We start from the raw sequence: 22,564 nt of genomic DNA on the forward strand, positions 1-22,564 counted from the left end.
GTAGTAATAATAATAATAAAAATAACATTTAGTATCTGAAATGAACTCGTAGTTGAAACACGAAACAGATTATTATTGTTATTTGTAGAGTTCTCATTTCAATAATAATAATAATGGCGTTTCTTTACCGTTGTAAAATAACGTTTCGTGGGTGGAATCAACACACACTTATATTTATATATGTAGATGTGTGTGTGTGTCTATGTTATTTTGTTATATATCATATATATATATATATATATATACACAGGGTGTTCGGGATAAATTTGACAGTTTCGTAAGGAAAAAGAAAATCTTCTTTGTATCTATTAAATTTAATGAATTGACAAAAAAACATTACAGGCAGAGTTAATTACAATACTATCAACAAGATTTACTCAAAATAACCACCATTAGCATCGATCACAGCTTCAATTCTGCTTCGGAACCTCGAACAAGCTGATGCTATAGTCTCCCTGGGAAGGGCCGCAAAAACTGTTTTAATTTTATCCATTAACTGGGCTTTTGTATTACTGGAAGTGCGATTGGTGTCTTTTTCAACTGCGCCCCATACAAAATAATCCATGGGGTTAAGGTCTGGGGAGTTTGGAGGCCAAACATTTGGACTGGTGAAGTCGTAGAAATTCTCAGACAACCATTTTTGACTTTTCCCAGAGGTGTGGCAAGGGGCCGAATCCTGCTGCCATACATACGGCCTACCATTGGCTACCCTTGTTATCCAGGGCTTGACTACAGTTAGCAACTCCACGAACAAAGCCCGAATTCCAATGCCAGGGTTCTTCAACACCTGTTCTTGCAGATTTGCGAGGAATTCTGCTGTACGAACGCAATCAGATCGTCTGCTAGGGATCTTTCTTCTTGCTACATCCTCGTAGTCACTATTGCAAGTCTCTAGTTCATGCCTGATTGTTTTTACTGTATTCAGGGAGCATTGGGCAGCAGTCGTAATATCCTTATTTTGATGGCGGGCACGAATCATCATGATACAAGTTATTCTCTTCCATGATTCAGGTGGGTTCCAGCTATCCATCCTTTCTGACATCTTGTATATGAATGAAGAAGGGTCCAAACTTTTAAATGAAGAGAAGTGTGTGTTAATACATGTAACTTACGGAAAAATATAATTAATTATAAATATGTCAAATTTATCCCGAACACCCTGTATATATATATATATGATGAAATTATCTGAGACATGTGCTATTATGGAATTGATTAAAATTTTATGTTTCTTTTGAAGTATTCTACCTAATCCCCCTCCTCCTGCTGCTACGACCGCTCATAGTAACCGAATTATAAATATCTGAGACATGTGCTATTATGGAATTGATTAAAATTTTATGTTTCTTTTGAAGTATTCTACCTAATCCCCCTCCTCCTGCTGCTACGACCGCTCATAGTAACCGAATTATAAATATTTACTTTCTTCTAATTTCGTATTTCATACATTTCACAGTATGCACACTTCACATTTGATATGATTAAAGATTTTCTTATTATTATCTATAAAGCAGACTCATCAAAGTGCGTCCTTCAGGGAATTTGTGAAGTATTCTATGAAATGTGTTTTTAAACAAAAATAAAAAGAGCAAACTCCGGAAAGTCGCAGCCCGCTTTTTTTTTTCAAACATTTTTTCAAATAATTATCTTGAATTACTTCTTTGAGAACAAATGAAATGTATTGTTAGTGCCGGCTCTAGGGGTTCTGGAGTCCTGATGCAATTTTCAGTTGAGTGCGCCTTACTTTTTTTTTTTTTTTAAATGTAGTCAAAATATCAAAACACATATTTTTATGTAATGTATACTTTGAAAATACATATATTAACATCCCAACTGGATGTTTGATGCTTGCTATCTATTGAAAGATAAGATGCTTGCTATCTATTGAAAGAACATGGATAAGAAGAGCAAATTGGCCTTCATGTCTATTAGAAGGTGTGATAATCCTTCACGCTGAAGAGAAACCTTAACCAGATTATCTGACGATCATTCCTAGATCTGAGTTGCTTACAAGAAACGCAGTTCCTTGTGAGCAACTTACATGCTTTCTTCATATTGTGCATTACCTTGGAGAATTCAATATGATTATTATTTATTTTTTTATTTATTTTTTTATTTTTATTTATTTTTTTTTTGTTGCTAATTTTGTCTAATCTCTTAGTCGACAATGCATTTTATTTGTTCTGGAAGAACTTAATTCGAGATAATTATTTGAAATATTTAAAAAAAAAAAAAAAAAACGGGCTGCCGGCGTTCCAGATTATGTTATTTTTATTTTGTGCAAAATCAAATTTCGTAGAATACTTACACACATTGCATGAAGAACGCGACGACTTTGCTTTATAGATAATTAATAGGAAAATCTTTAATCATATCAGATGTGAGATGTGCTATGAAAGTATGAAATACGAAATTAGATGAACATACTTTTCAGTTGCTATAAGCGGGGGGGGAGGTAAAATACTTCAAAACAATCATAAAATTTTAATGAATTCCGTATAGGACATGTCTCAGATAAATTCCTCCTATATATTTTTTCTGTTGCTTCCATCCACTAAAGGTCATTTTACAACAGTAAAGAAACATTATTATTATTGAAGTGAGCACTATAATAATAATAATAATTTGTTTCGTTTTTCAACTGCGAGTTCATTTGAAATACTAATGAATATAATTTTGCGATATTTTAAAATTAGCTTTCAAGTAGGAATGTAATCCAATTTAACATATCTTGTTCATAAAAGCAGAAAGTTGTTCCCAAGCAGTGGTCTATCTAAATCTGTAAGTGTATATATATCTTGGAAACAACCAAAATGTTGACTTGGAATTTCCTAATGGAGGATATTCCAAGTGACACAGGTTCACTTTTCAAGTCAAGAAGTCATAAACGTTACAAATCCGCTATAATTAGTCATTCTCGTTATTTCCAGTGTTCAGTTGACAAAAATAGGCAGAAAATAATCACGTGCACTTTCTTTTCAAAAATCACACAAAGAAAGTACATTATAACACCTCATTCTCAAATCTCCACTCAATGAAAAAGAAAATACTACGCATTTTCTTATTATCATCATTATCTGGCATTTTCTTTTAGTAAAAAGAAGAAATCACCGCATATTAAAAAAAAAGACATTTCCACTAGTTTAGATAGGTGGCAATTTTTGAAGTAGTGACACTTTTACTACAATTTTAAAATGTATGAATATGCTTCCCAAGTGATTTACGTTTGTAACAATTGTCTTATGAATGGTTTTGAAAATAAATTATTTTAAACATCGGCAGGATGAATAGATGAGTCCCCCCCCCCCAAAAAAAAAACTGAACTGAACGCTTATGCACCTATATTTTTCTTAATTCAAATATTTCTTTCTTTCTTAAATAACTAAATCAAATAATTTATAAGTTCTCGATGATAAAAGTGAAACTGATTATTATAAATTAAAAATGATTTTGACATACATATTATATCAGACTGTAAAAGAAATCTCGATATTTCTATTTAGGATATATTTGAAATCAAAACAAGACATTGGTGATGTATTATGCACTACTGCTTGAGGCCTTTTAGTGTGACTTCTGATGAAGTGGTCTTTCTTTCTCAGTAGCATTGAGGGCAATCTAAGCTTTTAGCCTTTACCTCCAGCTGAGAAGATTATCTAGTATTTCTAAGACAAAAGTTATTTCCAGCCGCAGTGAAATTTGGAATTTTTTAAGAAAAAAAAAACCGAGAGTACTGAATTTCTTTTTTATTGCATACATGTGAATCATTTTTATATGGTGCAAATATAGCAAAGAATTTCTGAAACTTAGACTAATGTCAACACACATTAGTCTAAGTTTCAGAAATTCTTGCAATCTACAAATGATTGTAGATTGCAAAGAATAGTCTGGAATTCTGCGAATACAATAATATTATTGGCTTACATATTACGGTAAAATGAAATAATAGATACTGTGAAAACTTTCAATAGAAAATTAGAGTAGTTATTTATAATTCAGTTTCAGGAAAGGAGCGAGAGAGAGAAAGGAGAGGGTGTAATTGGAAATTAGCATACATATTGAATCAGACTTTGCAGAATATTTTTTTATACTAGAAATCTTAGATAGATTTCTATCTTTGAGTTTCTTATTCGGCTTTGAAATAGTGTGGGATTTAATATCCCCTTAATTTAAATAAATTATCTTTCATATATTTTCTCCATATCTATGGAGATTAAGGAATATATGCATCATACAAAAAAGTAAATTAAAATCATCCATTGCAATTTCAAGAAGACGAATAAGTTTCTGCTGAATTATCACGTAGAAACGAGTGTTTCTACTTTTCATAAAAGTAGAAACACTCGTTTCTAAAACTGAAGCATGACGCGCCATATAATGGTATTTTCCAAGGAAAGAAAACAAAAGCTTATATTTATTTTAATAGATGTGACTTTTAAAAAATACAAATCTTTAACATAACGATTTTTTCAAAACAAGCATTTGAGAATTCTGCAATAATATCTACAGTATATGAAAAAAGATAAATCTTTTGTTCTATTGCACTGATTTGAAGAATGAAAGACAGTAAATTTAATACTACCATTAAATAATTTCATTGCGAAGAAGAATCTGTTGGCATTATAGAATCGATTATTTATTTAACAATACATCAAAAATCGTAAAACATACAAAAAATGCACATAGACTAGAATTACAGATACATAAGTTGCCGAATAATGGCGTTGAGCTGTTATAATTAGGGATGCACAATGACAAGAATCGTTTAATTTTTAATGGAAAAAGAAATGTATGAAAAATTAAAAGATTTAAAAGTTTACTTTTCTTGATTTTATGGAAACAAATTTATCCAAAATTTCCCTTGTTTCTAATTTTTCGCAAATATCTCCTTCTATTGCGATCATTGACAGTCCAACCATCCTTTCTTGTGAAATATTAGATGTTAGATATGTTTTAATTAATTTTTGTCTTGAAAATGATCGTTCGCCGCTTGCTGCTGAAACTGTCAAAAATATTCGAAGAGAAATAGTCAAATTAATAAAGACGCTTTCTAAGTCATTTGTGTATATATGTTGCAATATTTTCAGTAAATCTAAACTGTCACTATATCCTTTTCTTCACCATCAGTAGCGCAACTTGTAAATCATCACTGTTTTCTTGAAGTGTCCTCATCCATATTAGAAATTTTTTTCTTTGAAAATAGATAAAAACTGAAATTTGTTAGTGACTTGTCAAGAGATCAAACCTTTCAGCCAAAGAATTAGTAATAGTGTCTACCATTTGAAGAAAAAATGTAACTTTAAAGTTAGATTGCGGATCAACTCGCGCTTCGTCCGAACATTCATAGCAGAATATTTTCTTACGTCTGCGTAATATACTGCTTTTGAACTCAGGGGAGATTTCTAAAGCTAACTCTTGCGGATTCGAGTATAACAATAAAATTTTTATCCGATCTAAGTTCTTTAGTAAAGTCGATTACATTACTTAACGCGTTTATAGATTCACTTAAATTTGTGTTTGGATTCTGAAGCATTTTACTCACTATGATTGATGCTGCACAAAATTTCATACCGGATTATAAGTGAACATAAAAATCCATAATCTTTAATTTCCAAAGCTAATGTCTTTGCTTCATATTATGTATTATTGTCAATTTGAATATTATCATAAATTTCCACAAAAGAATCTAAAACTTCTCCAATATTATAACTAAGCGAACGAAGAGCGTCAATCCTCGCTTTCCATCTACAATAGTATCAGATAAAGTTTCAAGTGCAGTTTTGGTGTACTTTTTCAGTACATTCCATCGTTTAGTCGAAGCAGTAAAGAAATTATAAATTTCTTGTATAGTGCTAAAAAAAAACTCGCTGTTTATTATTAACTTCAGCAGCATCAACGACCAATCACCAAATTTAATATGTGGGCTGCGCTCGGAACAAGGGCTCGAGGATTAATATTCGATATATGTCTCTAAAGGCCGCTGTGTTTTCCTCGCATATTCGCTCCGTTATCGTATCCTTGTCCCCACAAATTTTTAATATATCTAAATTTAAATCTTTTAATTTATCTAAGAGGGACGTGGTTAAGCCCTTTACTGTTGAATCAAAATCTTCTAGCAATCCCAAAAAAATGTTCTTCCACAATAATTAAATTTCTTTTATCTTTATGGACAAACCTGGCAATAACAGTCATTTATTCAGCATGACTTTTGTCGGGAGTGTAGTCTAGTATTATAGAAAAATATTTGGCAATAGTCATTATCTGAACAATGGACTGAACAATTTCATTTGAAATTAAAGATATTAATTCATTTTGAATATTTTTACTTAAATAATGAGCGATTTTTTTTTTTTTTTTCGGTTCTGGATTTTGGCCAAATGATTTGCAGTAACAATATCGAATTTTGAAAATAATTCTACTAATTTTAAAAAACTGCCGTTGTCTTTCTCATAAATAATATCCGATGTGCCACGAAAAGCTAAACACTGCCCTTCAAGATATTTTATTATCACGACTATTCTATCAAGAACAGCACGCAATGTAGTTTCTCAACTTCATATGCTTATTCAAGTTAGTCTATTGTGTTATGATCTTTTAATTGTTTTTTTAAGTTCCATCCACTTTATGAAATATCTTAAATGTGACGCACTTCCTTCATGAGTAGTAAGAGTTTTCGATAAATTTTGTCAATTAGAATAACCATCGGTAGTTAATTTCTGGTTTCTTTCATTTAAAAATATTTTGCAACAAAAACAATAAACGCAGTTTACGGAAATGGAATATATGAGCAAAATTTCTCGGCAAAATTTCATTGTTTGCTACTTTACTGATATAATAAACATTGCTAAAACTTCGACAACAATCATCACTTGGATAAAAATTATTTTGTTTGTTTCGGTCCTTGTTTTTTGAGAAATTTTCGAATATTATCATTAATAATTGCTGGCCAAGTTGCCGGATCACTTGAATTAAAACTAGTTTAGAGATTTATAGTGTTGCATATGGCTGATGTTGATAGTTCTAATAAATCAAAATCGGAAGTCGTATTTGATAGCCGCGTAGAAAGTTCCCAGAATTTATGGAATGTTGCTTCGCTTCATTTTCATCTTGTTTGTTATCTTCGGACGTTTTGAGAAATTTAGTTAGCTGAAAACTCTCAGTTTCTCTTTTTCAAGTTCTTTTGCCGCTTTTCTTTTCTTATTTGCAGATCCGGATAATTTTTTTTCCGTCTCCATTATGCCCAAATTTATTCTCAAATAAAATCTATTGAACAAAAAATTTGGTAAGATAAACAATAAATGTCAATAAAAGATAAAAGATATTTCATTATATCTTTTATTATAAAAAAAACGCAAATTTTTATTTTATTTATTTTTATTTCTAAAGCCTTAGTTTAAATTTTGATTCTACTACCTCAGTGTGATTTAACTGCACATTCGCTATGTGCTCAGCAATCAATTCGATAATTAACAAATAATAACCAAATACCACTTTGTAACAGAGATTAAGCGCCGGTTACACAAGCGAGCTCGCATTCAAACTGGCGAATGCGAATGCTTTGCATGTAAAAAAAAAAAAAAAAATAATAATAATAATCAATAGCTTAAGGACCCTCAGTAACACGGCGTCCCAAGCGTTCTCCCGGGGCGAGGTAGTTCTGCCAGCTCAGGGGTCAGGAACCTTTTTGAACCAAAGAGCCATTCCATTCCATTCCACCAAAAAAAAAAAAAAAAAAAAAAATTAATTGAAACAAAATTTTGGGAGCCGCAACTTTAATTCGATTTTTCCTGGTTACTCAAAGTTGCAGTTAATTCAAAGTTAGGTAAATTTGTTTTTAATTCAGTACTTCGGATATCAAATACCACTTTTATGTTTGCATATAAATTTTTTATATGTCAATAAATAAAACAATATTAAGTTTGATTAAGTTTTTAATCGCAAAATATGTTTAAGTAAGTATAATATTGCAAAAAAAAAGTCGGAATTTGTATTGCAAAAAGAATTAGTCCAAACAAAATACAATATTATGTATTTAAATAGATATTTGATTGTTTAATTGTAAAATTCACTAATCAGACTTCTGATTTTGCATCTTCTCAGCCGATTTACTTAAATCTGGATTGTATGTCGTGCACTTTAATAGTAATTAGGCTATCAAACTTTCATCAGTCAATTTGTTCCTATACTTATTTTTAATGTAATTCATTGAACAGAAAAAATTGTTCGCAATTGTACGTTGAACCGAGAAGAGTCAAAACCCCAAAAGCAAGTAATCTGGAATTTGAATAATTAGTCGAGAAATAATTCTAACATTCAAATATAATTTTCTGTGGTGTTTCTTCCATAGTTTCCCAATTTTCTTCAATTTGTGCTACCATTTCCTGAAATTTTTGTACCCAGATGCATTTATTCTGAATTTCCAGAAGCTCCATTTGTAGTTCTGCAATTGACATTCCGGGAAACGCTTCAATATCTATTAATTTTAAATTGCAATTTAACGGATGTAATATAAATTTCATCATCTCCTAATGTTTTTTAAAATCTTGAAATCTGCTTGTAAATGAATCTAAAATTACAGTAATCATTTCAGCGAATATTTTACAATCAACTTTTTCTTGATTTAAATTCAATCTATAATTTTTTAGATTTTCAAAATATATAAATTTTCTTTAGTAACACTTCGAAAGCACGCTTAGTTTTTTGTTCAAAGGTAACGATTATCTCTAGTAATTGTAAGGCTGTGTTTCCCTTCCCTTGCAACTTCAAATTTAGCTTATTAAAATATTCTGTCAATAAAAAACAAAAATTTTGTATCCATTCGGGATTACTGAGAAGTTCCACATCATTTAAGTTATAATTTTTAGTGGTTAAGAAAACTGTTACTTCTTTTAAGCACTGAAAAAAATAAAGAAAAAAAAAACATTTTAATGCTCTTGATAACCACCGTACAGATGTAAATCTCACCAATTCTTTATGTTGATAAAGATAATACTTTTTTTTAGTTGTGGTAATAATCCCAAAGAATTTACAACTAAAGCTTCTTGATTCAATGAAATGAATAACTCCATGTGGAATATGAGTGGAGAATAATTTAACAACCCCTTATTTTTCGCAATCATAGAAGGCGCGCCATCGGTCGCAATGCATACTATATTATTAATATTTATATTTTTATTCTGTAAACTTTTAGATGGTTTTCTGAAATATCTTGACCTGTAGTGTGTCCTTTACGTGTTAGCAGATCAAGAAGTTCTTCTCGAATATTGGAAGATATGATATATTTAGCCATCGCGCAGTATTATGCCATAGCGGAAATATCATTTGATTCATCAACCGCAATATATATAAAATCGGCAGAATTAATATCCATAATTTGCATATTTGAAACTTCTGCAGAATTTGTTACAATCCATTCCTTGACAGTTTTAGCCGAAAGAGTTAAATCTTTAATTTTTTGACATATCTTGTCCTTATTTTTCATATCCTTAAATAGAATTTCAGAGACATTAAACATGCATTTTTTTAGAAATTCACCATCGGTAAAAAGTTTACCCGCTTTTGCTATTTCAAGGGATAACAAAAAACTTGCTTTAGTAGTATTCCACGAAGATTTCGTCTAAGTTGGGAAATTTCTTTGCTGAAGCAATGTTTTCTTTTGTAATTCTTCAATAGCTTTTTTCTATTATCACCCTCAGGATATTTTTTACTGAAGTCTAAATATTTTCCTCGAAAATGTCGTTCGACATTACTTGATTTCTTATTTTGAAGTCGTAGATGGCAAATTAAACATTGCGGATTTCCATTTACTTCTATAAATGCAAATTTCTCTACCCAATTTTCAAAATATCTCTATCATTTTATTGAATCCTCTGTTTTCTTCGATATTTTTCTTTTTCTTGAACACATATTACAAGGGTTATTATCACAAATTTACCGGCAAGTAAAAACACAAATTCCACATAATAACATAATAAAAATTAATTTGTGAAGAACATTACCTGAAACTAAATTAAACACTAGTTTATTAGCACAATAAATAAGTTAACTAACAGAATATTTATTTTGACAGTTAAAATCGGAATGTATCTAAAAACCGTGGTGTTTGACAGGACAGCTGATCAATTAGTTCAAAATTTCGCCGTGACGCTAGTTACCTTAGGCATGCGTAACACACGTCACATGCATAGTATCTAGCGCCACGAATAGGCTGTATCAAAAAACAATATTTAGTTGTTGTATCTTTTAATTCAATATAAAAGAGTTGCACTTTGTTCAGTCAAGAGCGGTTCCGGAGCCGCCGGTTCCCGTATGTGTAGTATAGAGCTGGTACTAGCTCTATACTCATAAAACGAAAACCAACGTGCAGTTTTGCTAAATATTAAAAGTCGCAGTGTTTTTATTACACTATATTTAGTGTACATCCACATTGAATAAACGCTAATATTGAAATTTGTTTTTATTTTATTTTGCCTACTCACTTCAGCGCCCTTTAAAGAAGGCGACGCATCGTCTGCTTACCGTGTTAAGCGAGCCTTGCCCACAGGCCAAGCACGAAAGAAAACGATTGTAACGCAGCAAGCTGGCATCTCACCTGATCTGGTAACTTTATTTTCTTCTTCACCAATTAAATATTCTACAGCACATAATATTTTCGAGTACAGTAATTTTTTTTTACAACACTCGCAGCATCTCCCCGTGCACTCCACCGAGTTTCTACTACATGCTTGACACTTTGACCAATGACTGAAGTCAGAATATCCAAGCGATGGGTTGAAGAGGGGGGGGGGGGGAACGTGAACAAACGTTCCACATTTCCAAAAAAAGGAAACAGAATTTACAGCAACAGAAGCTGCATGTACACCACCAAATTCAGCGAGTGATTTGTACATGCGACAATTTCCGCTTTTCCATTAATTTCTTTGATGTATCTCTGAACGCCAGTATGTTCACCAGCCACAGCAGCAGCATCATATGCTTGTCCTCTATAATTCTGAATATCGATTTCATCGTTTTCTAATTTTTGCAAAATCATAGTTGAAATATTCTCGGCGGTTTTCCCTTTTGTTTCAATGAAATAAAAAATTAAAAAAAAAATCCACAACCTTCATTTTATTGCCATCGATCATAACATAGCGTAAAACTTGGCTCGTTTGATCCTTATGAAAAATATCAGGGGTGCTGTTGAATATCATAGAAAAGTACTTTGCTTTTACTTGCTCGATAAGTTTGCTTCTTTATTTTTTCTCCCAAAATTTCTATAAACTCGTCCTGAATAGTTCTCAATCGCCGTGCCATGCATTTCATTGTTTTATTTTTAAGAATTTGAATTATAGTATGACAGGGAAATGTAATAGTTTTCTTATATTTATATTATATTTATTTTAGTTGTAAGTATAGTTGTTAAAAACTAATTATTAATTAAGTAATAAAAATTACTAAGTTAACATAAAAGAATCGTCGAAAAATAAATTGTGTCTCACGTGAAAACCGCCAAAAAAGTGCCGCCTGGGGCGGACCGCATCCTCAGCACCCCCCTAGCTACGCCACTGATGGTGAGTTCGCAAACATTGAACCAATTTATGATCAGTAAGTCCCCACCCCCTCTCGACGACAAGGTGGAGGGACTTACTCATTCCAATGATCTTGTGAGGTATACGAGTGGTAGCGTTGCTACCAGCAAGCCCTGCCAACATGGACATGTCACAGGTGAGGGATCAGAGGAAGAGAGTCAGCTTGGGGAATGAGCATGGGACCGACAGCTCCATCTCGTAAAAAATCAACTAGTCACCAAGCATATACCAAGCAATCTTCACTGAACGGAATATCGACCCAGTTTTCTTGGAATAATGATTTTCGAATAGGTTCATGGAATGTCACAAGCTTGTACAGAGTTGGAGCCTTTCAAGAAATCATACATAAATTAAATAGATGTAATAGTAACACAAGAGCCACGATGGACAGGAGAAGGAAATTTGAAGAAAGATAACCTTTTGCTACTTTATGGTGGAAACAACTCTGATACACGTGAATTTGGAAAAGGGGTCATCACCTAGGAGAAAAGTGTGGCCATCTGTGATCAAACTTGAAGCCTCTAATGAAAGAATAAGCAAGCTTAGAGTAAACCAAAATGGTTCAAGATAACCTTTATTGACCACACGCACCTAAAGAAACTGCAGAAGAGTCAATAAAGATGAATTCTACGAAAAACTGGAATTAATCCTTGAAAAATTTTCCTATGCAAAAATTGGAAAAAAAATTTATAAAAAAAAATTGGAAATGAAAGCTCTCATGAAGAAAGAAATATTAATGTATTATTAGAATTAGAAAGATTAATTAATTTGGCCATATCCAGAAATTTAATGAGCAGGAGCACTATGTTTATGAAGAGCCTTCGTAGATCAGTCAGTATAGACAAAGCCCTTTGGTCGACGGACCTGGTTTCGATTGCTGTCAGTGGTGTGACGAACCTTTATCTGGTCTCTTTCGACTAAAGGTGAGAAATTTAATAATGAGCAGGAGCACTATGTTTATGAAGAGCCTTCGTAGCTCAGTCAGTATAGACAAAGCCCTATTGTCGGAAGGACCTGGGTTCGATTACTGTCAGTGGTGTGACGAACTTTTATCTGGTATCTTTCGACTAAAGGTGAGTTAGCCTGTCTCATACGGTGTAGAAGGTTTTTCACCCGGAAACTTGGGTTTTTCGCCTTCAGAACAGGCAAACCATGAGCACACATAGATTACAGTCATGAATACATCACAGACACATGTCGGTTACAGTCATGAAAACGTCATGACTGTAACCGACGTAGATTACAGTCATGAATACGTCACAGACACGTGTCGCTCCTGAGCCCGGATAAAATTGGGGAGGGGGGGGGATTGCGGAAGGCATTGCTGAACTACCCTGTAAAAAAAATCTCACTAAGGAATACTTTGTGGGAAAAGCCTACAAAATCACCTATGGTCGGAAACGACTGAAAGAGAAAATCAGATGATGAATATTATATCTGGTAGAATGGATCTTACTATTGCATCTCTCAATGAGTCTTGACTGCAGGAGGTGTTTGTATAATAATAATAATAAAGAATTCTTTCTACAACACGTATCATAACAACAGACACAATATCGCAATAAAAGAAATGTATCTATATCTATTCTCGAAGATCAATAAGAATATTGGTATTAAAAAAAACAACAACCTTAGTATGAAAGATTATTACCGATGTTAAGAAATGTATTGTGAAAAAGTGAAATGAACGCATTCAACATTCCCTGTTGCTAATAAGTTCAAGAGAAGTTGTAAATGTTACTTTTGAATTAAAATAAACTATAAATTGAAATATAAATGTAAATTGTAAAATGCAGAAATAACTATATAACTGTTGTAATGTAAAACGCATAAATTGTTCTTGTTATGATTACTATTAATTTTAACGTTAATTATAATATATTTTCAAAATTATAATAATTCTAATAACACGTAACAAATGTACACTATAGTCATCTAATTTCTTTGAAAGATAATAAACTTTTCATAAAATAAAATTATTATTATCATCTTAATAGTATTATTAATATTTGTTAATATTTCACACGTCTGATGACAGGTGTCGCTTCACTCTACTGTAAACAGACCTGTGAATTTTGTGCTCCTTGATATTTTGAGGTGACCTTCGTAGTGAACGCATACGTGACCTTCGACTCGTCGTTCCTTCCGGCTTCTCAGGGAAATAAGGATTAATTTCAGGTATGACTTACTGGATTTCATACGATTCATTTTTTTAGAATTCTTTCAATTTAAAACTGTCAGTATCAAAGAACAAATATTCCTGTCAAAATGGAGGAAGTACTTAGCTGTGATAAGAACCTGCCTATTAACGGCAACTACTACTTTCAGTGTGTTGACTGTAAGGACAACTTCCACTTTGATCGCTCCGGGTTATCTGAGTATACATGGAAAGCGAAATCCCTCGAAGTGAAGAGTCAGTGGGTTTGTAGCTCGTGCAGAGAACGAACAAAACTAACAAAGCAGAGACCCAAACTGTTGCCAGCAAATCACTGAATAAAAGCGACCCATCCAAAATACCTGATTTAACAGATTTCATTTCCTGAATAATGCGATCCCTTCTTGGAGAACTCAGGCAGTCAACAGCAAAAGAAATTGAAACATTAAAAGATATCTTCAACATGCATAAAGAAGAAATAAAAGATCAATTAGTGACTTAAAGTTTTAAATTTTAATACAGTAAACTCTCGATTTAACAGACTATTGGGGGCTCGGGGTTGTCCGTAAAATCGAAAGTACGTTAAGTGGCAAATTTTAGGAATTTTTGCGATTTATTTTCCTATATTCTATAGGAAAATAAATCGCTTTCAGTGGTATTACTATATTTTAATAATCACATTTTTATGTAAATACCATTTTACTGAGGACTGGGCGTGACAAAAGGAGCAAGTTTCAGTTGCTCCCTATTTTTATACTGTTTCTTAATAATTAACGATCGAAATTGCGGAAAATAAAAAGCAATCACCTCTGGATCTGAAGACACGCCTATGAACGAGACATGCCATGTGTTCTCTAACCACCGATAGTTTTGGACCAGCTGGAACCGCTTCTTCTTCCTGGTTGTCATCCTCCTGATCGTCCCGTAGAACATTTTCAGCAATCTCTTCCTGGCTGAGAATTTGGTAGCCTGGGTCATCCTCGTCGATGTTTAGCCATTGTTCAATGTCATTCTCACTGACATTATCCCCAGCTTGCATCAAACTTTCATGGATCAAAGGTTTCAAAGAGTCTGAAATTGTATTCTGGTTCACTCCCGTTCAGTAGCTTGGTCCAGCCATCCAATGTTATATTCTTTATCTCCTTCACAGCGGCATCAAGATTAAAGATGGCGGACTTGATGTTGTATGGGTGCAAATTTTGAAATGTCTTGGCTCCTCTTGTATCTAATGTGGGATCATTTTCGTTCTCCAAGAAGACAACCATAACCTCTTCAAGAAACTTCTTATACAACCTCTTGCAGGCAACAATGACTCCCTAGTCTATAGGCTGAATTATAGAAGTGGTGTTTGGAGGAAGGAAGATATATTTTATTCTTCCATCCCTACTAACTAACTTCTCAGCATTAGGATGCATTAATGCATCATTAAGAAGCTTTTACATCTTCAGGAGAGATTTTCAGGACCTCTTTTTGGTAGTTTTGTACTTCAGGTATTAAGTGATTGAAAAACCAATCGGGAAAAAAAGTCACTTGTAAACCAGGCATTCCTTGAGCTGGAATAGATGACAGGCAACTGGTTCATAATATTCTTCAAAGCACGAGGCTTTCCTGCTCCTCCGACTACCATCGGAATTAGCACAAATTAGGGCTGAAATGAGCTCCTTGTTTAATTTGCGGCCAGGTGTGCTATCATGTTTGTTCACGAGGGTATTTTCGGGAACACCACGATAGAACAGGCCGGTCTCATCTGCATTGTAAACTTTAGACAGAATAAGACCCTCATATTCGATGACTTCACTGGTGTATTTTCTGGAGGGCTCAACTTGTTCCATATCGGCGCTCATTGCTTCACCACATGTTTGCCTGTTCGTGATGCTATGGTGTTTACGAAAGCGCCAAAGCCACCCATCACTCGCCTGGAACTGTATGTCCATGTCTTGTGCCAGTTTCTCAGTAGCCGACCTTAGTTCAACACCATGCTGAATTAAATAACATTATTACAAAATACGCTGAATTAAATAACATTATTACACCTGTAAAATTAAAGAAAAATGGACAACAATAAACGAATCACTAAATAAAATACGACCTTCCGTGCCTCAGCGACTGTTATCCAGAACTTTGCCAAACAGGATTTAAGAAAGAAGCAATTATGAGACAATTTTAATAATACAATCACAGAACAAATTATACTTTTTGGCAAAAAAGTGCCGCTCAACGATTGGAAAAAGTTTGCTGTCTTTTTTTGTTTGATGCATCTAAACTGACTGTAAGCCTTTTTGTTTTATTCAAATCTTCTATTACTTTGCTCAATATATATGGTGATAAAACGTTTGTAACTATTGCTTCTGATTTGGTACGTGCTGAAGAAAATTTTCGTTCATAAATTTTATTCATCAATGTCGACAAGCCTTCACTTGCTGTAATTTTATCACTTTCACCATCACGTCTCACCATAAACGAGCTGATGTTTTTAACTGGTCTTTTCAGCATTCTTATGTTTCTGAATGCATAGATGTTGGTTGATGTCGCTTCTGCCTCCATGACAAACAAAAAAATTGTGGTATGCCAACATTACAATGTTAGCATACCACTTTTGTTCCATCACACAGCTTGTCCATTTTAATAAATTTGAATTCTTTCTGGAGATCATGATTAAAACTGCATTTTCGCCTCTTTGACATTGCATCTTAAAGCTTTTAAAAATATGAAATTTAAACAACTGGCATTGTATAACAAAGCCACCGGTTAGCATAGAAGCAAAACAAAAAACTAAAGCTACAGCAAAACAGACGGCGCGTTCGAGATGCGCAAGTTTTGCCAACATGCATTTTTTTCCCCCCTAGATAAATCACTGCAGATATCGATATTTAGTATCGAACAATGCGACTCCATGGTTATGCAAATTCCTGGTATCCCTGATATTGATATACGATTATAGGTTACGAATAATAATTTATGATTGACCAATACTAAAGTATTGTTTTTATTAAAAATGGTACAAAATTTACATTTTTATGAAAACGACTGGACAGCTGGGAAATACGAAAACGGTAGGTATGATCAGCCTAATAATAAGGCAACGCGCGAATGCCAAGGAATGTTTTCCTGTAAGCTGTCTTCTCTGATCAATTTACCTTTAGTGCCGTGGCTTTATGACATTTCATGGGTGTTACTGTCTTAAAAAGAAAGGAAAAAAAATGTAACAATAATGAAATGGTAGCTGACTGCATACACAGATGCGATTTATGCAATTTCAATTTAATGAATTGCTGTTTGGTCTAAAATACTTGAATCTTTTATAAACACTTTTCTGTTATTAACAGCGTGTTGGATGTCACATTTTATGAATTGTTAATTTTTGAAATCTTGGTGTAAATAATAAGTCGACTTGTAATTTATGTACAAGACTGCTGGCCAGGTCATTTATGATTTCATTTGAAGATTTGGAGTTGGGCCGTTGTCTTGTGCTGTTAGAAAATCTTACAAAGAAACCCACAAAGTACATAATCTTCTGCTTTATCCAAGAAGAAATAAAGAATTTCGGTAAGTAACGAGGTCATGAAAAAAATAACGAAACATACAGTGGGAAAGTCCCATTTACTGTAGTTAAGGTAAGCCATAACTACTGAATAAGGTAGATTATAATACACATTAATACTCTTAAACCAGTCATATTTAAATTGCTAAGTTAAGAAAACGCTGAAACTAGGTAAGAAGAATAAAATAAAAGGTTTTAATGCACTGTTTTCGTGTCACATTTTTTAAATAGATGAAAGAGAGGTCTTACTTATCTCCTCAGTAGTTTATTGGAGTTAATGGCAATAATTCAAATGCGCATACATGTCTGTCAGTATGTGAGCTATTTATTCTGTTGTAGATTTACGAAACCTTTTTTCTTACGGATACCATTTTTTTTTTTTTTTTGGTTGTTTTGTTTGTTTGTTCGTTCTTTACCCCCACGAAACTAATACTACAAATATTGCAGAAAAGTAGTGAATATTACTTCATTACATAAAACAGAATATAAATGTATTCAAAATCAGAGCATTAGAAAACAATTTCTCTCATAATTTCTCTTTACAAATACAGTGCTTTCCATTTCTATTGTGTGCATATTGAATATGAAATGCTTTTTTTTTCCCTTTTGTACAGATCCATACTGAATGAAAACGGAATGCTGAAATAAAGAATATTTTCCGAAAACTAATAAAAAATATTCAGGAAATCTAAATTCAGCCTTAACTAGCGGAAGCAATTATTTGAACTAAAGGAAGTGCTGTACTGTGAAATCAGCGAGCATTATTTCCTCTAAAAAATCCTGTAAAGAAACAAGTAGAAATTAGCGGTTTTTCCAAAGAATACGGGCAGTGAACATTGATTTGAGGGATTAAAAAAGAGAAAACCCAGAAGGAAGATAATAAATTACCATACTCTAATGAAAGATGAGTGTTTTTAAAAAGAAACTGAATGAAGAATACTTGATGGATTTTCGAAATATTAAGAAACGTTGAATGTGCTGAACTTGTATGAGAAATTAACAGAATTCTTTAGTTGAAAGAAATTTTAGCCAGCAGATCTTCAAAACACAATTAACAAATCATTCAAATAAGTGGCCTTTCTTCTATGTGATACTGATGATAAGAAATTTTCATAATCAAAATGTTTCATGGATCATTTATGAATTCATAATCAGTAGAATCCCTTCGAGTGTAATACTTATAACAAATTTTAATCTGGATATCAAAAACAACCCTTAAGAATTGATACTAATCAGAATTTTTTCCATGGTCTATCTGAGAAACAGATTGTTTGATATCAGAAAACACATTTAAGTTTTCATCACTACTGAGAGAAGTACTTTTCTCACTCAGAAAGGCTTCAAATGAATACAAGAATTCAAGCTAAGGAAGAGCACTTTATGTGCACCGTCTGTGACAAAAAATTTTCACAATCGGGGGAATTCAAAACACACATGAGATTTCATACTAATGAAAAATCATTCGAGTGTAGTATGTGCGGGAAAACATTTAAGAAGGCATCATATCTTAAGGTGCACTTGAGAATTCATTCTAATGAAAAGGAATATAATTGTACATTCTGTCAAAAGAAATTTTCTCGGTTAGGAAATCTTAAAATTCACACAAGAATTCACACTAATGAGAAACCTTTCGAATGTACTATCTGTGGTAAGAAATTTTCTTATTCAGGAAATCTAAAAACACACTTAAGAATTCACACTAATGAGAAACCTTTCGAATGTTCTATCTGTCATAAAAAAGTTTCTAGTTCAGGAAGTCTAACATCACACTTAAGAATTCACGATAAGAAATCTGTCGAATGTACTATCTGTCATAAAAAATTATCTTGTTCAGGATATCTGAAAACACACTTAAGATTGCATACTAATGAAAAACCCTACATATGCCCTCTTTGTGGCCGAAAATTTTCATATCCAAATTCTCTTAAATTACACATCAGAAGTCACACTAACGAAAGACCATTTGAGTGTACTGTCTGCTGTAAGAAATTTAAAAGTACATCAACACTCAAGATTCACTTGAGAATTCATTCTAATGAAAGACCATATTATTGTTTAATCTGTCAAAAGAAATTTACTCACCCATCTCAACTTAAACCACACTTAAGAATTCACAGTAATGAAAAACCCTTCGTGTGTCCAATCTGTGATAAGAAATTTTCTCTCTCTTACAATCTTAAAAGGCACTTAAGAATTCACACTAATGAGAAACCATATAATTGTACAATCTGTAAAAGGAAATTTTCACAATCAGATCAGCTTAAAAGACATTTAAGAAATCACAATAATGAGAAACCATTCGAGTCTTCAATTTGCGAAAAGAAATTTGCTATATTAGAAAATCTTAAAAATCACATAAGAATTCACAGTGATGAGAAAACCTTTGAGTGTCCAATTTGTGGGAAGAAATTTTCTCAGTCATACAGAATTAAAAGGCACATAAGAATTCACACTAATGAGAAACCATATAATTGTGCAATCTGCGAAAAGAAATTTTTTCAATCAAATTACCTTAAACTACATTTAAGAATTCACACTAATGAGAAACCTTTTGAATGTACTATCTGTGATAAAAAATTTTCTACTTCAGGAAATCTGAAAACACACTTAAGATTGCATACTAATGAAAAACCCTACATGTGCCCCATTTGTGACCAAAAATTTTCTTATTCAAATTCTCTTAAATTACACATCAGAAGTCATACTAACGAAAGACCATTTGAGTGTACTGTCTGCTCTAAGAAATTTAAAAGTACATCAACACTCAAGACGCACTTGAGCATTCACAATAATGAGAAACCCTTTGAGTGTTCAATTTGCGAAAAGAAATTTGCTAGATTAGAAAATCTTAACAATCACATAAGAATTCACCCCTTAAAAAGCACATAAGAATTCACAGTAATGAGAAACCCTTCATGTGTCCAATCTGTGAAAATAAATTTTCTCTTTCTTACAATCTTAAAAGGCACTTAAGAATTCACAATAATGAGAAACCCTTCGAGTGTTCAATTTGCGAAAAGAAATTTGCTAGATTAGAAAATCTTAACAATCACATAAGAATTCACCCTTAAAAAGCACATAAGAATTCACAGTAATGAGAAACCCTTCATGTGTCCAATCTGTGAAAATAAATTTTCTTTCTTACAATCTTAAAAGGCACTTAAGAATTCACACTAATGAGAAACCCTTCGAGTCTTCAATCTGCGAAAAGAAATTTGCTATATTAGAAAATCTTAAAAATCACATAAGAATTCACAGTGATGAGAAAACCTTTGAGTGTCCAATTTGTGAGAAGAAATTTTCTCAGTCATACAGTATTAAAAGGCACATAGGAAATCACACTAATGAGAAACCATATAATTGTACAATCTGTAAAACGAAAATTTCACACTCAGATCAGCTTAGAAGACACTTATGCATAAATACCAATGAGTAACCATTTGAATTTACTATTTGACAAAAGAAAATTTTAATTCAGGAGATTTATTTATTAAAACAGATTTAATAATTCAAACTAATGAAAAAACTTCGAAGTACAATCTGTCGTAAGAAACTTTCTTTTAAAGAATATTTAAAAGAGCACTTTAGAATTCGTAATAATAGGAAACAATTCAACGCATTTGTGCAAAGAACTTTTTACAATGAAAAGATCATAAAAGACACGAACACACATTAATGAAAAACTCTTGAAATGTATCAACTAAGAAAACACCAAGCAAATCATTGTGATGAGAAACTGTTCTAATATACATCTCTGATTTTTTAGTTTAACTTCAAAATTATTTAATTCTAGGTAATCCAAAGATTTGTTTTTAATTTGGGATAAGAAAATATAAACAACTAACACATTCTCTTAATACACGCTCTGCGATTTGCCGTTCTCATTTATTCTTATTTTTACCATCCCTTGTGGATATGATGAAGAAGATGGTTAATAACATGAAAAAAAAATTTCAGTTTCGACGATCTTTTCTTACGCTTACCTAATCTTTTACACGTCATGAATTGCGATAATACGAAAAACTGATGTATCTCTTGTAACGGGATATTTTGCAATATGGAATTTCGAAAATATTTTACACTCTAATTTCATGAGATGAATTCATGATAAATACATAAGCTTTCAAATAATGTGACTCTTCCCTTCGCATCTGTCTCAAATCATATATCTTTTAGTTAAGCAACCTTTCAAGAAATCGCATTTAATAAATTATTTTAAAGGATGAATAGCAGAAAAATTAAAATGGCGTGAAAATGTTTTAATTCAAATAAAGAAATTATTTTAATCTTTATTCTCATGGACTAAGAGGTCCTAATCTTGCTCCGTTGTACAGTGAACACTCTAACTCTTAGAAATACTGCAAATCTTGGCCAAATAATCTCTATCTATCTATGTTTACTTTACATCGATTGCGTTACAGTAAAGAACAGTCATTACTAAATATTGTACATGATTAGTATTTATAGATCGTCGAAAATTGCAGCTGATCATTTGTACATAATCGATATCTGTGTACCGATTTTAAAAATATGTGTGCTTGACTGTGTTTAGTCAAACATTATTGAATCATTTTTATTTAAATGTAAAAAAAAATATACTGCTAAAAAGAAATAAAACATGAGTGTTCTGTTGTGAATTATTGTTGTTTTTGTTATTGTTGTTAAAGCATACATAAACTATTTAAGGTCTCAGTGGTAAAGTATGAAACACTTTCCTTGAAAATGGAAATGATGAATGCCACGTTTAAGAGTTCTGAAGCTAATTATGTCAAAATAGCTCAAATTAGGTTTAAGGATTAGTATATATGATGTAAAAAGTACAAAAGTTAACCAAGCTGTTAATTTGTCAGATTTCCCACTTTTCGCATTTGTAGACTTGCTTAGATATTCTCAAACAAGCACAGCCACCTTAACCAATTTATTCTTTATATATAACTCCTATCCTATGAGTGACACAAGTGTTTATTGTAGTCTGATAATGCTTGCAATTTTAGCTCTCTTCACTTTTTTTACCTCTGGTTTCAGATTTTGTTGCACCCTCTTTCTCGTTGTCTTTCTGATCTCTTTGATTTGTTTATCCTTGTAGTGGTTTATGTAAATCAATAATCCAATCTCTGAACTCGTTTCCATTGGTGAATTAATATTCGTATCTTATTACATTCAATGTCGCCAATCTGGAAGAAAAGGAGAAGTATTTGCTGTAAGCAATACCTTGAAGGATATTGTCATCTAGCAGTCATAAAATCACAAGAAGTACTCAACAAAGCCAAAGTTTTCTAGATCCCTTTAAAAACAAGT

At 32.4% G+C, this 22,564-nt stretch overlaps 1 protein-coding gene across 2 annotated transcripts in view; it reads left to right on the forward strand.

Annotated features, from left to right (window-relative positions):
* LOC150096421 (uncharacterized) overlaps positions 1 to 21,893 on the forward strand; it is a 63,205-nt gene extending 41,312 nt beyond the window's left edge. For both annotated transcript variants that reach the window (XM_090408847.1, XM_090408846.1), the window contains exons 3-4: positions 13,609 to 13,748; positions 17,881 to 21,893. In XM_090408847.1, the coding sequence (XP_090264973.1) occupies positions 18,611 to 20,155 (1,545 nt within the window). In that variant the 5' untranslated portion in view covers positions 13,609 to 13,748; positions 17,881 to 18,610 and the 3' untranslated portion in view covers positions 20,156 to 21,893. The remainder of the gene's footprint in view (positions 1 to 13,608; positions 13,749 to 17,880) is intronic.
* The last annotated feature ends 671 nt before the right edge of the window (positions 21,894 to 22,564 follow it).

The sequence above is a fragment of the Typopeltis vanoorti genome, chromosome 19 (genome assembly GCF_054136105.1).
Source record: "Typopeltis vanoorti isolate ZY-2024b chromosome 19, IOZ_Tvanoo_1.0, whole genome shotgun sequence".
Taxonomy (NCBI): Eukaryota; Metazoa; Arthropoda; class Arachnida; order Uropygi; family Thelyphonidae; genus Typopeltis; species Typopeltis vanoorti.